This window comes from Phycodurus eques, chromosome 12, assembly GCF_024500275.1.
Source record: "Phycodurus eques isolate BA_2022a chromosome 12, UOR_Pequ_1.1, whole genome shotgun sequence".
In the NCBI taxonomy this organism is placed as follows: Eukaryota; Metazoa; Chordata; class Actinopteri; order Syngnathiformes; family Syngnathidae; genus Phycodurus; species Phycodurus eques.
In genome coordinates, this window is record NC_084536.1 from 15,719,221 (window position 1) to 15,734,034 (window position 14,814).

The 14,814-nt window shown below is 43.2% G+C and overlaps 2 protein-coding genes across 4 annotated transcripts in view; one reads left to right on the top strand and one right to left on the bottom strand.

Moving 5' to 3' along the window:
- Positions 1–156: 156 nt before the first annotated feature.
- galnt3 (UDP-N-acetyl-alpha-D-galactosamine:polypeptide N-acetylgalactosaminyltransferase 3 (GalNAc-T3)) lies at positions 157–11,019 on the top strand. 3 transcript variants are annotated; one of them, XM_061692193.1, is made up of 12 exons: positions 828–852; positions 1,794–1,923; positions 2,385–2,926; positions 4,342–4,514; positions 5,022–5,171; positions 5,258–5,492; positions 5,558–5,675; positions 7,084–7,284; positions 8,474–8,605; positions 8,813–8,914; positions 9,027–9,179; positions 9,276–11,018. In XM_061692193.1, the coding sequence occupies exons 3-12, from the start codon at positions 2,430–2,432 to the stop codon at positions 9,387–9,389; spliced, it is 1,875 nt and encodes a 624-aa protein (XP_061548177.1). In that variant the 5' UTR covers positions 828–852; positions 1,794–1,923; positions 2,385–2,429; the 3' UTR covers positions 9,390–11,018. The 3 variants fall into 3 exon arrangements, with proteins under 3 accessions (XP_061548175.1, XP_061548176.1, XP_061548177.1); XM_061692191.1 differs by lacking the exons at positions 828–852; positions 1,794–1,923 and adding an exon at positions 157–194 and having other exon boundaries at positions 9,276–11,019; XM_061692192.1 differs by lacking the exon at positions 1,794–1,923 and having other exon boundaries at positions 589–852.
- Positions 10,648–14,814, bottom strand: part of csrnp3 (cysteine-serine-rich nuclear protein 3) — a 30,521-nt gene continuing 26,354 nt past the window's right edge. Inside the window, 1 exon segment of the mRNA XM_061692194.1 lies at positions 10,648–14,729. Within this exon segment, the coding sequence (XP_061548178.1) occupies positions 13,716–14,729 (1,014 nt within the window). The 3' untranslated portion in view covers positions 10,648–13,715.

The window sequence follows — 14,814 nt, forward strand, 5'->3', positions numbered from 1 at the left end:
GTGTGGGAGGCAGTCCAATTGAAGGCAGACACGCTCCACAGTGGCCAAAGCCACTTTCCCCACGGGTGGGATCCACGTCGCTGCTCCTCTTAACATCAAACACTTTTCTTTTTCTTTTTTTTTGTTTTATCGCGAAACATCAACTGAAGAAAAGAGCTGGGGGACTTATGATCCATCGTGCTGGTAACTGTCAGGTAATGAAAACACACACACAGCACACACAAATGTAGCAACTTGTTTTTGCGAATGAAAGTGTTTGTTTTTTTGATCTTTTTACTTTCGCCCAATTTTGGTGAGAGGAGCCGATTGGATGCGGTGCACGATAAAGCGCGTTCCTGCGCTGTTTGTATCCCAGCAACAGTGCGGATGAATGAGGCTCTTGAGCGAACCCCGCTGCATGGCGTCATCATTCTTCATTCAGCCGCTCCATGACGACCCGGGAATTGAAACTTTATGGCAACGCGTCTCCGTGTGCTTTTAAATGCTCACATTTAAAACACATTTGCCTGACAAGAGACTTTACATTTTCCATGTGTTCCTCCTTTTATTTCAGCCGTGGAGTTTGACACGGTGGTTTCGGCTGTGCGCATGCGCATCACTCGGTCCCCGCCTCCTACCTGAGAGCAACGCACCTGGATCCAACGAGACGGAAGTTTCGCGAAGTACAAATCTTATTCGGATTTATTTCGTCTCCGCGGTAAACAGCAGCTTTTCTCCTCGGCGTCGGTGTGGGCACGGACGTGTTGCCCCGTCGGAAGGCGACATGAATTCGGTCCATGCGTTTTTGTTGGAGTTGATTGTGGAGCCTTTTTTTTTTTATTATTTATTGCACGTCTGGTTCACTGACTCATGGTAAGTTCTTTTTTCCCCCCCCAATCCTCTTCCTCTGACGGAATCCTCAGAGGTGGGGCTCAGTGATTTATGACACTTTCACATTTATTACGTGATTAAATATTAATTCTACAGTTACTCGCTGTACAATCACAGAACAAGTTATATGTTTACCTGCAGGAAGTAGTGGAAAATGTTCATGTGTTGTCCAATACTACAAAGTCAATATCACTTTAGAGTCCCTTTTGAGAATGCCCCATTTTACAAAAATAAATAAAGTCGATTTTGCCGCTTATTGAATTTCATATTTCTATTGTATGACGTAGATGTTATGCCGTCGGAAAGGCGCAGGTTGTTAAGCTCCCACACTATAAATTAACTGCAAGTAGACAGTGCACATGCAAACAGGTGTGTGTATGCGTCTTTTTAAAAACGATAGTATTTGTGATGTGACATTGTCTCTGTGGTGCCTGCGTAAACGTGAAATATGAATTAAAGTTTCTTGACTTGATCTATGTCACGGCCGGCGCAGTGGACGACTGGTTAGCACATCTGCCTCACAGTTCTGGGGACTGGGGTTCAAATCCCGGCCCCGCCTGTGTGGAGTGTGCATGTTCTCCCCGTGCCTGCGTGGGTTTTCTCCGGGCGCTCCGGTTTCCTCCCCCAGAAACATGCATGGTAGGTTGATTGAAGACTCTAAATTGCCCATAGGTGTGAATGTGAGTGCGAATGGTTGTTTGTTTCTATGTGCCCTGCGATTGGCTGGCGACCGGTTCAGGGTGTACCCCGCCTCCCGCCCGAAGATAGCTGGGATAGGCTCCAGCAGCCTGCGACCCTAGTGAGGAGAAGCGGTAAAGAAAATGGATGAATGGATGAATCTATGTCACTAGGCAAGATCTCCGGCTGCCCTTTCCACTCCCGAGCTAGCGCTGGCAACCTAACAAACACGTGTGCTCTCACAGGTGGGTCTTCTACACGAAGACAACCAATCAGAGGAAAGTGGGTGGTCTTAGCCAAATATGGACAAAGCGGATACAAAACTGGGTCAAACAGAAGTAGGGGGCTTTTCTGGACACGTACGACAAAACCAAGGTTTTTTTAAATTTATTTGTTTTAAAAGAAATTGACACTTGTATACAAAGTTCATGTTAGAGAGTCACTCTATGGAGGTCTAAATAGCCAAAATACGGGACCTTTAACCAATCACAACCCACTCATTAGCAGAGCAATGTGTTGGACATGCCAAAATCAACTACTCATTTGAAAAAACTTGTCATCGTACTAATCAATACAAATGTTTGGCCACTTATAAAAAAATAATCTCATGGTATTTATTCATTATTGTATTTTTCATTCTATTCAGTACATTTTCATTGCATTCTGAAGCCTGACCAGGGACTAAGATGAAGTGTTTCAAGTCAGCTTGTGATGTAGAGCTTCATTTTCACAATGACCGAGTGATTCTGTTGAGGACTTGCAAGGCACTTTTATCGTGATATTGACCCTAAATGTGACACTGAGTTTGACACTGGTTCTCTATCAATTTGTTGCAGTTGAGACTGCAGTTTAAAACCAGTCGGCCTATCCACCCAAGAAGAATGACATATCTGCGCAGAGTACTCCGACGACGACTGCACCCTCTTAAACTGGCCGCAGTGGCTCTGGTCTTTGTCACGTTTGTGTTCTTCATACAATGGGAAGTGGAAAGCCAAAGTCAACAGAAGGACCCGTGGCTAAAGGACATAAAAGAGAAACGGGATACCATGCTGGGCATGGTGATGGGAGCAGTTAATAACTTCAGGGATGCCATGCCAAAGATGCAGATTAGAGCCCCTGTGCATCAGAGGCACAGTGCAAACAGTGTGACCTGTTTGCCGGGTCGCTACACAGCTGCGGAGCTCAAACCGGCCCTGGAGAGGCCTCCCCAGAACCCGCTCGCTCCCGGTGCCGCTGGCAAGCCCTTCCACACGGACTCCCTGAGCCCCGCAGAACAGAAGGAAAAGGAGACTGGCGAGCAGAAGCACTGCTTCAATCTGTATGCCAGTGATCGCATCTCCCTGAGCCGAGACCTGGGCGCAGACACAAGACCGCCGGAGTATGTTTGCTTGTGCGCTCTTCATCCTGTTCATACAAAAGACCTCATGTTTACCTGGATCTTAAACTCAACATGGAGTCGGGGATGTTTGTGCGAACAAAATGTTGCTCACTCCTTTCCCAAATAATTGCTCAGCACCATAGCTGCATTCACACCTACTTCTTTGGGCTATGTCCATTAACAACCGAATAGTCTGATAATGGTAGTAAAATAATAAAATCCAACTGGCAAAATATGACACAACCTATAGACCAAAAACCCCTACCAGTGCTATGTCCATTTATAACTGAATAGCCTGATAATGGACCTATAGACCACAAAACCTCAAGTCCTAATTTTGAAAAGTGCCGTATTGTAATGTTAAAATGTGCTTTTCACCATTCACTGAAGCTTGGTTAAATTGTCCCAGTAATTTTTAAGGCAAACCCTAAATGACAAGCAAAAGAAATGAACAATGGAATCAAGGTCATTTTTCATTTAGTTTTAGTTTTAAGTAACGTTTTAGCATTCTTAACTGTCGTCAAATAACTTAAACAACCAAACATAAATACAAAACACTTAAAACTTAGTCCCTGTAAAGTAAAAGAAGTATGTCTTCTAAATTTGACACAACACAGAGGAGTTGTTAACAACCCTGCCAAATTTGAAAGCTTAAAAAACAAATCGATATGAAATGTGGCTTCAAAATCGTGAAATATCAAGCCATTGTCTGCTCTCAAACGCTGTGGGCATGTCTGCTGAAACCACGTCATGCTCCGTTGTCAATCAGATACAACTAGTATAACCTGAAAATGGATGCTGCTACTACACTCCTTTTTGATACTGCCCTTTCTTTGAAATAAGTGTCCTGAGGTCTGGCACAAATATTGGGACATCTCTTTGAAAGCACACACTCATTGGTTATGTTTCAAACTCTGTAGCTTAATGTGACTTTCAAGCATATTTTTTTAAGCTTCAGACCTTCCACTGTAACTTCCTTGGTGGAGGTGAAAAACAGCACACAAGTTTTTGCGTAACATCGATTAGCATGGGGGGGGGGGGGGGGGGGAATACAAGACTGGAGTCTAAACTCAAATTAAAAACTCCACGGTGTTTGGTTTTTGCAAGCGGAGTTAGACAGAAACCACGGAGATGATTGCTCTCACCGAGACTTTGTTTCAGCATGCCTGCCCAGTTACTGTGGCCAGCTCAGGCAAAAGGCACTTGCGTTTGGCTAATTACAGCACACCCCAATACTGTATCTCAGTGCTGTATTTGTTACAGACAGCCATAGAACATGCTGTTTAATCTAACCGAATCAAATCATTTCTCCCCTTACCGATTTGAACGGTGTGTCGCAGCAGCAATCGAACATTCCACAGAGGAAGCCTTCTGGACCACTGGGGACAGACAGATCTTTGTGCTTCTCTCTGCAGATGTATTGAGCAAACCTTCAAACGATGCCCTCCCTTGCCAACCACCAGCGTGATAATCGTGTTTCACAATGAGGCCTGGAGCACCCTGCTAAGGACCGTGTACAGTGTCCTGCATACATCCCCTGCTATTCTTCTCAAGGAGATTATCCTGGTGGACGACGCCAGTGTTGATGGTAAATGGGCCCACTAGGAGCCTATCACTCTTTTCTGAAGGGTTTGATTTCTTGCGGCGTGGTGGCGAGAAAGCCCTTTCTTTCCCTTCTGTAGCTCAAGGAAGAGAGGCCTTCGAGTGAATACTTTCCTAAGAGGACTTCACAGTCAGAGCTTAGAAATGACTCTTGTAAATAGAATCCTGGGAGGGAAGTAACAGAATCTTCGGGGAGAGTTCAGTCGATCTGCTAGATTCAGTTACGTGTTTGGAGCCAGGCCACAGGTGGTGCAGCAGTCTTAGTGGGTGGAAACTAGTTTGACCAAATAGTTCGCCATGTTGAGGATTAGCAGAAAAGCTTGTTCTTCTTTTATTCTGGTTGAGTCATGCATGCCAAACATTTTCATTATTATTATTATTATTTTTTTTCTAATCATCACCTTGAGACTCCCTGCACCTTTATATGGGAATCTACCAAATCTAAATCTCTTTCACAGTCTCATTTTTTTCTCTTTTTTTTTTTCCCTTTCAGATGTGCTAAAGGATGAGTTGGACGAGTATCTGAAAGCCTTGAGTATCGTTCGGGTCGTTCGGCAGGTAGAGAGAAAAGGCCTCATCTCCGCTCGGTTACTGGGCGCATCCGTGGCTACCGGTGACGCGCTCACCTTTCTGGACGCCCATTGTGAGTTCACACATTGCATGCCAGCCCAGACACACTTACGAATGTTGTCAGGGAGCTGCGTGTGATGTGGTTTCTCGTGTTGAAAGGTGAGTGCTTTAATGGATGGCTGGAGCCACTGCTTGCCAGGATAGCAGAGAACTCGACTGCAGTGGTCAGCCCTGATATATCGACCATTGATCTTAACACCTTTGAGTTCATCAAGCCGTCCCCATACGGCCAGAACCACAACCGGGGAAACTTTGACTGGGGCCTATCCTTCGGTTGGGAGAGCCTTCCGGAGCATGAGAAAAAGAGGAGGAAGAATGAAACGTGCCCAATCAAGTAAGCCGAGCAGCCTCGCAATATCGATTTTGTGAAAACTTCTTTTTAATTGAAGTGTTCTGTAGGACTCCCACGTTTGCCGGCGGGTTGTTCTCCATCTCGAGGGAATATTTCTACCAGGTCGGAAGCTATGATGAGGAAATGGAAATCTGGGGTGGCGAGAATATTGAAATGTCTTTCAGGGTAAGACCTTGCCAAGCCATCAACATACCTCATTCCCAGCAAGCACTAGAGCCTAGTTCAGTCGTGGTATGCATTTTAGTGTGACTTTACTGCAGAGTACCTGTCCGGTATGTTCAGTAGCCTTTCATTAAGGTGCCCGTCTCCGTGGCAAGCGTCTGTCGTCTTGAAATCGGTGGAGCTGTAGACGCGCTGTTGTCCATTGATTGGTCAAATTGTCTGGCTTGTTGTGAATGAAAGTGTCAATGCCATTATTCCATGCTCTTCAGCTGCAAGAGTAATGTTACAGCAGTGGTTCTGTGTGGTACACAATTACTGATTAAAATAGTCAAACTGTGAATAATGTTTATTTATTTATTTTATTTTTAAGTTGAGTTGGGGTGGAGGACTGGTTAGCACATCTGCCTCAGAGGTCTGAGGACCCGGGTTCAAATGGGAGTGAATGGGAGTGTGAATGGTTGGTTGTTTATATGTGCCCTGCGATTGGCTGGTGACCAGTTCAGGGCGTACCCCGCCTCTCGCCCAGAGTCAGCTCGGATAGGCTCCAGGACGCCAGCGACACTAGTGAGGGTAAGCAGTCTGGAAATTGACTGAATCAATGAATGGGTTCAGTTGAGTTTAGCTTAAGTACCATACATTTGCATATAATCTTTTCGAACAGTTTGTTTAACCATTTAGGTACATTTTTAACTTACCTGAATACATTTTAATTGGATCATTATTTTAAAATTTGGGGACTTTTCCATATACGTGTTTAGAGTTTATGTTCAAACTGTCTACTATGTTACAGTAGCTAACATAATCCTAGTACGGTGTTTTGGGCTATGGGATGCATTTTCTTTTTATTTATTTATTTATTTATTTTTATTTGTTCCTAAAATGAATACAGTGATTTTTGTTAGACTCCTTGTCCTTGGCTCATTTTCTGTGACGGCATGTATCAGAAAACATTTTCAACACATTTATATTACAGGATGTGCATTTTGTTTCTGACCTTGCCCTCGCAACATTGTAACATTCTTGTAGAATTCAAACACCAACACCTTCTGCTCTCGTATTTCCCAAACATTTTACCAGAGGACTGAAATTAGTCCATGTATCAGATTACACAATTGATTACAGATTTCCACCAGACCCATGGACACTGGCTAAAAGACAAAAATATGAACACGGCACAAGGCTTAAATATACTGTATTTTAAGGAATAGTACCTCTGCCTTGTGTTTGATGAAAACTTGAGCCTAGTACGCAGATTTATTTTAATGTTAGTCGTTATGGTGCAGAATTCTTTTTTGAGGTGGTACTTGGTATGAACACTATTGCTGAATACCTGATCCAATCCGTACTGTGGCATTACTGAACTGTGCTTCTTAATGGCAAGTGTTTTATGGCATTCTTATGCAACCTGCAGGTCTGGCAGTGTGGTGGACAGCTGGAGATCATGCCATGCTCTGTTGTCGGCCACGTTTTCCGCACCAAGAGCCCCCACACCTTTCCCAAGGGCACGCAGGTGATCGCCCGCAACCAGGTCCGACTGGCTGAGGTCTGGATGGACGAGTACAAGGAAATCTTCTACCGTCGTAACCAGCAAGCCAAACAGATGGCCAAAGATGTACGTGCTACCTTTCATCAGCATTTTTCCAGTCAATCATTTCAAAATCTAGATTTTTGCAAGCTGCTTTCACGTCGACCTTTTAAGTTTAGAACCTCTCTTCTGAAGGCATGTTTAAACCTATCCTTTTGTTAATTACTTAGCAGCAGCGCTAGGTCTCAACGCTACATGCTTGGGGGAAATACATTCTTCAGGGTCAAGTGTAGAATTACAAAGAGAGTCCGAAGTCCAGTATTTACCTCATTCAGTAGAAAGGAAGCACATTGTTTGAAAAGAAAAGAAATAAATGGCCGTGACGAAAGCTTGCTGGCAGCAGGCAGAGACCAAAGAGCCTGGAAGAATGCAACGCTGGTAAATGACAGAGGCTCGTAGCGTTTCCTGACATAGGTACCATAAAAAGCTCCCTCAGGGCTCCACCTCAAGTACCCTTCAAACACGCATTCCTCAAGGAGTCCCCCGCACTAGCTGTGAGCGTTCAAGTAAGTAAGTAGCATCCTCTTCATGTGATTGCTCCCCTTATTCCAAAAAAATCACTTTGTTCAGTCTTTCTTCTTGTATGCAACACTTCAGCTTTACAGTTTTTTTGGAGCAGTGTAGACCAGGAATCTGAATTTGAGCAAATTTACTCGGCTCTATTGTTATTTCTTAATATTGTTGTTTGTGTTTATCATATCTAAATTTTGAGAATAGTCTCCAACATTAACCATTAAACACTTTGTATTGAACAATGCTGTCTTGAGGAGTTGTCCCAGAGTGGTCTACGTGAATGAACTTCCACTGCCCAAAACTGACATACAGTGGGAAGCAGCATACGCAGACGGGCTAACAATTAGCATTTATGTGGCAGTGATTAAGCAACGTGCAGACATCTGAACAGCAACACATGTAGACAGATGATATAAAAAATGCAAGCATGTATTCTTTATCCTCTGTGAAGAGCATCTATAAGTATATTATTATAGAATGGCTAGTTTTCTTATGTTTTGGGGGGGCTTGAACGGATTATTTCCATTCATTTCAATGGGAAAATATGATTTGAGAGCTCTCAAAGCCCCATTGTATTTTACGTTTCAAACAAAAATGTATGCAAATGCGTCTCCAGCGTAGACATGTATTTGGCAACTATTTGCTAACAAATTTTAAAGTGGATGTCATTGCAGCTATACCAAATTGTTGTGCCCACCTACAGAAAACCTTCGGCGACATCTCAAAGCGCATCGACCTTCGTGAGCGGCTGCAGTGCAAGAACTTCTCCTGGTATTTGAAGAACGTCTATCCAGAGGTCTTCATGCCTGATCTGAACCCTCTGCGCTTTGGCGCGGTAATGTTGGGCGCCGACCTGTCAGCCATCTCCCCGACTCTAATCCTCAGAGCTCAGTGTGGCTGCTGTGGGTTTCTCCTCGGGACCTCCAACGGGTCGAGAGGAGTTCCAATTTGACGCCACTGACTCTCTCCAGACACTCAAGTTGTTTGAACAGCTTGCTCGGGTTTGTTGGCTTTTCGTTTTGAGTTCTTTCTTTGTGTTTAGGTGAAAAATGTGGGCAAGGACTCGTGTCTGGATGCGGGCGAGAACAATGAGGGGGGCAAACATCTGATCATGTACCCATGTCACGGATTGGGAGGGAACCAGGTTTGTAAGAAAATGCCTTTTTATGGCTTATCGACAAAAATCTAATCTGGTTTAACCTTCAAATCACACTTTTGTTTTTTCCCCCTCCCTTCTCTTTTGCGTGCATCTGTAGTATTTTGAGTTCTCCACACATCATGATATTCGACACAACATTCAGAAGGAGCTGTGTTTGCACGGAGCGGAGGGGGCTGTCAAGCTGGAGGCCTGCCAGTATAAAGGCGGGAATACAGTTGTGGATCCGGAGCAAAAGTGGGAGCTGAAGGATGTATGTTTGAACCCTTAGCATTTTTCTGTAAAACTGTTTGCAGTTCCAGAGCTTTTCATTGCAAAGAAATGTGTTTTTGTGTTCCTCTTCGACTAGAACCAGTTATTCTACATGCCGAGAAGGAAAGTGTGCCTGAGTGCCCGTTTTGAGAATCCTGCTCTGGCTCCCTGTGACCCCTCGGACAGATACCAGCTTTGGTCCTTCATCTGAATGTAGAATAATTTCTTCAATATCCCTTTTTTATTATAGATTCCCGACTGCAATGTTTTAATTTATTTTTAACACATACAAACGAACAGTCGCTGCTTCAAAGTCTGAATATCGGGAGAAAGCAAGGTGGGGCTCCTGTGGGGGGATGGGTTTGTCGTTTCCCCCCAAATGTGAATTCAAAGATGCTTTGGAAGAATGAAGATGCACTGTGCTGACTGGTGCCTCTTTTTGTGTTTGAGATCAAATATATGGACAAAAGTATTTGGACAAAATAACTTGATCCACACGCTTCTACTTTTCTACAAGATTGTATCTGTAGCACACAATATCGGTTCTCGTTCATCCTAAAGGCGTTTAGTGGGTTTGACGTCAGGACTCTCAAGTGCTTTCCAACTAAATTAGAAGCATACTATTGTCCAAAATGTGTGGGTAAGATGACTTAAGATTTCTTAAGATTTAGAAATCCCTTCCTTGATAAATACTTAGGAGCGGTGTATTTTCACGTCTCCTTGTCAACGTATTGTAATGTGCTGTAGTTGCACATATGAAGCCAACATTGAATATCTATTAAATTAAAAGAAAATACAATTTGTGCACTAATGAGACTAAATTGATAAAGCTGAAACACAAATATGAGCATAGTCCTTTAAGAATATATTTTATGACCGCTTTCAACCAGTGCCTTAGATGTTATTTTATTCTATATGAGGTGGGAAAAGGTGAGTTGCTGTTTGAATGGGTGAAAGTGTGCAGGGAATACCGTTGTGGGTCATCAATGTCATTGTTTTCTTGCTATTTGAGCTGGATTTGAAGTTGGCTGGCTCTGGATCCACGTGATGCAAGGCCCCATGTTTAGCTGCAAATGTATGATTTCATTTAGTCACAAATTTGGATTACCACCACACGCGGCTGCTTTGTGCTAGAAGTCTTAAGTACTGCAATCTTTACCAGCCTTACTGTATGATTTCCTGTCAAATGGGAACTTGGAAAATAAATATGAGCGGCAGTCATTTGTCCAGCAGCTCCGGATAAGCAATATGTGATTTTTATTTTTGTTTTTTAATTAATTTTTTTTTCTTCACCAATGGTGCTTCACAACTTTTAGTTTATGATCGTTAAGGAGAGATGGCGTGGACGTATTCAAATTGTGGCTTTTTTTTGTATAGCAACTAAAGATGCCATATTTTGAGCCCGGTGCATGACGCTGAAGGTGATCAATGAGCTCATCTGGTCGCGAGAGGGCGCAGTAGACTCACAAATGACATTTATTTCAAAACCATGTAAAAATTAAAACGAAGCAAATTCTATCTACAGATCAAAATCAAACATTTGTGCAAAACATATGCAATTCACATAATTGAAAAATGAAAAAGAAATCAGGCACATTAAGCTTCACAACACACAATCAGCATTTATAAATTGACCATTTAAAAAAACTGAAGCAATTTACTTAATACTGACTTCCCACAATAAATACACATTTCAATATATCACTCAAATACTGGGGAAAAAAACCAAACAAAAAAACAATTATTGACCGGATGCAACATTATAGTGTCTCGCCCTCACTGTCCTGTATGCTTTGGCAAAATAAATCGGTACCATAAGGGCTCTGTTGTTTCCCTCCATTGCCTGAAAGCAGTCTACACATGCACAAGTTCCAAACTACTCAACACAACCACTGAAAAGCAAATATTCCTGCATAAGCAGCAGAGCACTTATTTAATTTCTTTTGTGATTTTGTTAAGTGCTTACTTTGTAATGTATCTCCTTTGCCATTTTCAATGACTCAATTATTAATATGAACCATCTAATATCAAGCTGTGATTGTCATCCATTTTTAATGTATGTATTGGCAATTATAAGAGAAAGAAATATGCAGTGTTGCGCCATAAAGGAAACCAAACAATAATTAGTGGACTACCATTAGTAGATAACTATTGCACACAACAACCTCAATTAATGGATCCACATCAATAAACCTCATTTATTTAAATGACCAGACAGCAATGTTGTTTGCACTGCGTTCAAATGAGAAAAAAAAGTTATAATTAAAACAAATCTATAACCAGAAAGGACAATACATTATTTTAGATAAATAGTTCAGTATGAATTTGAATAAGAGCTTTTTGGAGACATTTCAAAGTGCTATTTAATTAATATCCCTGTATTAATGTAACACTTTCTAATGTGGTGAATCTTCACTTTTCCACCATTCAAGTATCGATAAAAAAAAGAAAAATTGCGGCATCCAACACTTTAGCCCCACCTTTGACAACTGAGAACTCAGGCTTTTTCATGCTTTTCAAACCATAGAAAAGCATATCATAGTGAGGAAAAAAACAAGCGCGCATTTTTGTTTTGTATAAAACAACATTTTGTTCCCCTTAAATACTGCTGCAATTCCCAAGAGCATGCGTATTATCAAAACTTGTACAATATATACTGTACGTATACATATAATTCCTAAACAATAAATAAACTTGACGGTAATCCTTTTTGCACACATTTGACACATACGATAGACAAAGTTCCATCTAAGGTACAATATTTGCTCGAAACTAGAACTTTACGTCTGAAATTACAAGATAACATTGCACAGCGTGACATAATTGAGCTTTGTTCCGTGGTAACGTTGTCATTTGTGTGACAATCCGAAACATTTCTACGATGAAGCGAGGAAAATGTGCCACGGCGCTGTGATCTGCTTTGAAACTGAAAGTCAGACAATGCAAAAGTCCATGAATGCTATGCGCTCCCTAAAAAAAAAAAAACACCAAGATGTCCGTTTGGATTCCCAGTCATGGTAATCAGCAAAGGTTGAATCCAGGTAATTAAACTTTTCGTGTTTGTTAAAGACGTTTCACTTTTAATCCAAAACATTTTAGATGTGGAGTCTCCTTATTTATTGTTTGCCGTGCGGGATCCCTGCTGCTGGTCACAATACGGTGTTGTTGCCTGGCGTGGCTGGTGAAGAACTCGCTAGGGTCACTCTTCCCGTGGAATGAGAATCTTTGGGGAAAGGGATGTAACTCAACTGAATTTTATTCATCGTGCACTAACGTAATTTAAGAACAATAAAACAATAACCAAGGTTAAAACAATTTAAAAAAATGTAAAGGTGAGTTTTAGAAATGGACAGCGAAGAGGCTTGTCTCATGTGCACCGGGAGGGCATTCCGAAGTTTGGGACCAGCGACAGAAAAAGCACAGTCCCCACTGAGCAACTGGTCAGCTGACCTGAGGAGTGTAGAAATGGAGCAGCAGAGTAGTAGGGTGGGGCGAGAACATTTTGAGATTTGAAAACAAATAGGAGAAAATTCAGGCAGTGAGTGGAAGGAGGCCAGAAGAGGGGTTATGTGCTGCCTCTTACATGTACCAGTTAAGAGGCTAGCAGCAGCATTTTGAGCCAATTGGAGACGTTTGAGGTAGGACTGGCAGGCTCCAAATCATTTTGACATTTAAAAAAAAAAAAAAAAACAGAGCAGAATCTCCAAATAAAATGTGAAGGGAGGCCAGAATTAAGTTAAGAGTTAAGTGTTCTCTCTTACTCAAACCTCCTCTGTTGAGAGATGACTTTTGGAGTTTGACATAGACGGCTTCTTTTACGCCGCTTTCAAACCAGAATCTTTTCAAACCAAATCTATGTCTAGAATTTGGATGTCATTGTCCTCAAAGCGGGGCTCCAGATGACCTTTTTTGTTTTTACTAGGAGCATAGTGGCCCCTAACTTAAAGTTTTAGGGACGGAAGCACAAAATCTGGGGGCACACACTTTTAATATTCACATTTCCTCTGACTTTCACTGGACTAGTGATTATACTCAGCCTCTTATCTCGAAAACAGAATTTCCTGCCTTTTTTCGTCATGACCGTTTCCTCACAAATCGAATCAAGGTTTTGGGGGGGAGAATAGAAGCATTGATAATCGAGTTTATAGTGAAAGAGTTATGTGAAACCTGCAGATTTTCACATGAACAATTCATATTTAATAATAGTTAGGGGCAAAGTTCAACCATTCAGGGGCAGTCTGGTGCCCTGCCTCAAAGGAATATCCTTTCTCAAGATGCAAATGAACCGCTGACTCTGGACTCGAAGAAGCCTTTCGCCGATGTTGTTGCCATGCGCCTGTTCAAAGGCTGCTTGGTTTCTCCAATGTAGAGGTCACTGCACTTCTCACTACACTGCACTGCATTGCGACCGTCGGGGCACAAAAAAGGGAAACTGTACACCTAACATGTAGAACTGAAACATCTTCAACAATCGAGAAAAGTTCAGCTGCCTTGATTCAACCTTTGCCAGCAAGTAAAGATGCAAATGTGAGGCCTCCTACACAGCTGGTAAAGAGACATTCTTGGTACTTGTTGCAAGTAAGTTCAGATCGGGGTGTCCGTTGACACTGGACTGCTGCGGCGGCTCGGCTGTTGCACATGAGCCGTGAGTGCTGAACGGACCGTGGGCGTTATTGTTCAGGTAGTTATGAAACTGGTTCTCAGGCGGGTCCACAAAGTCTGCTTTGGACGGCATCTGCTTGTCGTTCTCTTGGGCGTAGTGGCTCAAAGAGGCCAGCGGTGCACTACCGCCCAAATTAAAATTCGTCGAATATTGTTCCACCGGCTGATTTGGGAAGGCTCCCTGGGGTTGGGGGCTGATGATTGGCTCTTGGAATGCTAAGGCTTCCCCGTAGGGTTCGCCCGATTGGCTGCTTGGGCCACTGGGGGCGGAGCCAGAATTCCCAAGCTGATAGTACTCGGCCGAGGAGGAGTTCATTAAATAAGCGTTCCCGTTCACGAGGTTGTCGTCGTCGCCGTAACACAGCACGGAGGCCAAGGGGACCACCTCGGTGTGACACAAGTTCTCCGACCTCTCCTCGTCCTCGTCCTCGTCTTCGTCCTCCTCCGAGTCGCTGTTGGCTAAACTCTGAGTGCTGGAGTCTGAAAGCCCGCTGAAAACGCTGCTGCTATCCTCCTCGTCTTCGTTGTCCTCTTCCTCGTCGTCCTCGTCATCCTCATCCTCGTCCTCGTCCTCGTCCTCGTCCTCCAGCGGCTCGTCCATCTCGCCGGCCGTCTGCAGATGCACGCCGGTGCTTTGCGGAACGGCGTCGGGCAAAGCGTAGTCCAACCTTTGCTGAGACTGAACCAAAGGGTTTGAGCTCACTGCGTCGTTGCCGTGGTAACCGTTTGTAGGGGAAGCTTGCTCCTGCTCACGACTCTTCTCCAGCTCCAGCTTCATTATGGTGTGCAGGAAATGGGTCCGAACGCGGATGGGGTTAAACTCCACTCTGCCACTTGAATTGCTGCAGCCTTCTTTTGTGCAGCCACATGGAAATGACATGCGGTCCACCTAGAGAAAACAAAGCATTTCCTGTCATGGGCTACACTTTGGGATCATTACATGAATTTAAAAGCAACAGTGCTGTACAGCCATT

What these genes read in the sequence shown, in the direction of transcription:
- galnt3 (XM_061692191.1), top strand. Translation starts at nt 168, where the DNA reads ATGATCCATCGTGCTGGTAACTGTCAG. An exon ending in ATCGTGCTGGTAACTGTCAG is followed by an intron (nt 195 to 2,384) that starts GTAATGAAAACA and finishes AATTTGTTGCAG; the next exon opens with TTGAGACTGCAGTTTAAAAC. An exon ending in ACGGATTGGGAGGGAACCAG is followed by an intron (nt 8,915 to 9,026) that starts GTTTGTAAGAAA and finishes GTGCATCTGTAG; the next exon opens with TATTTTGAGTTCTCCACACA.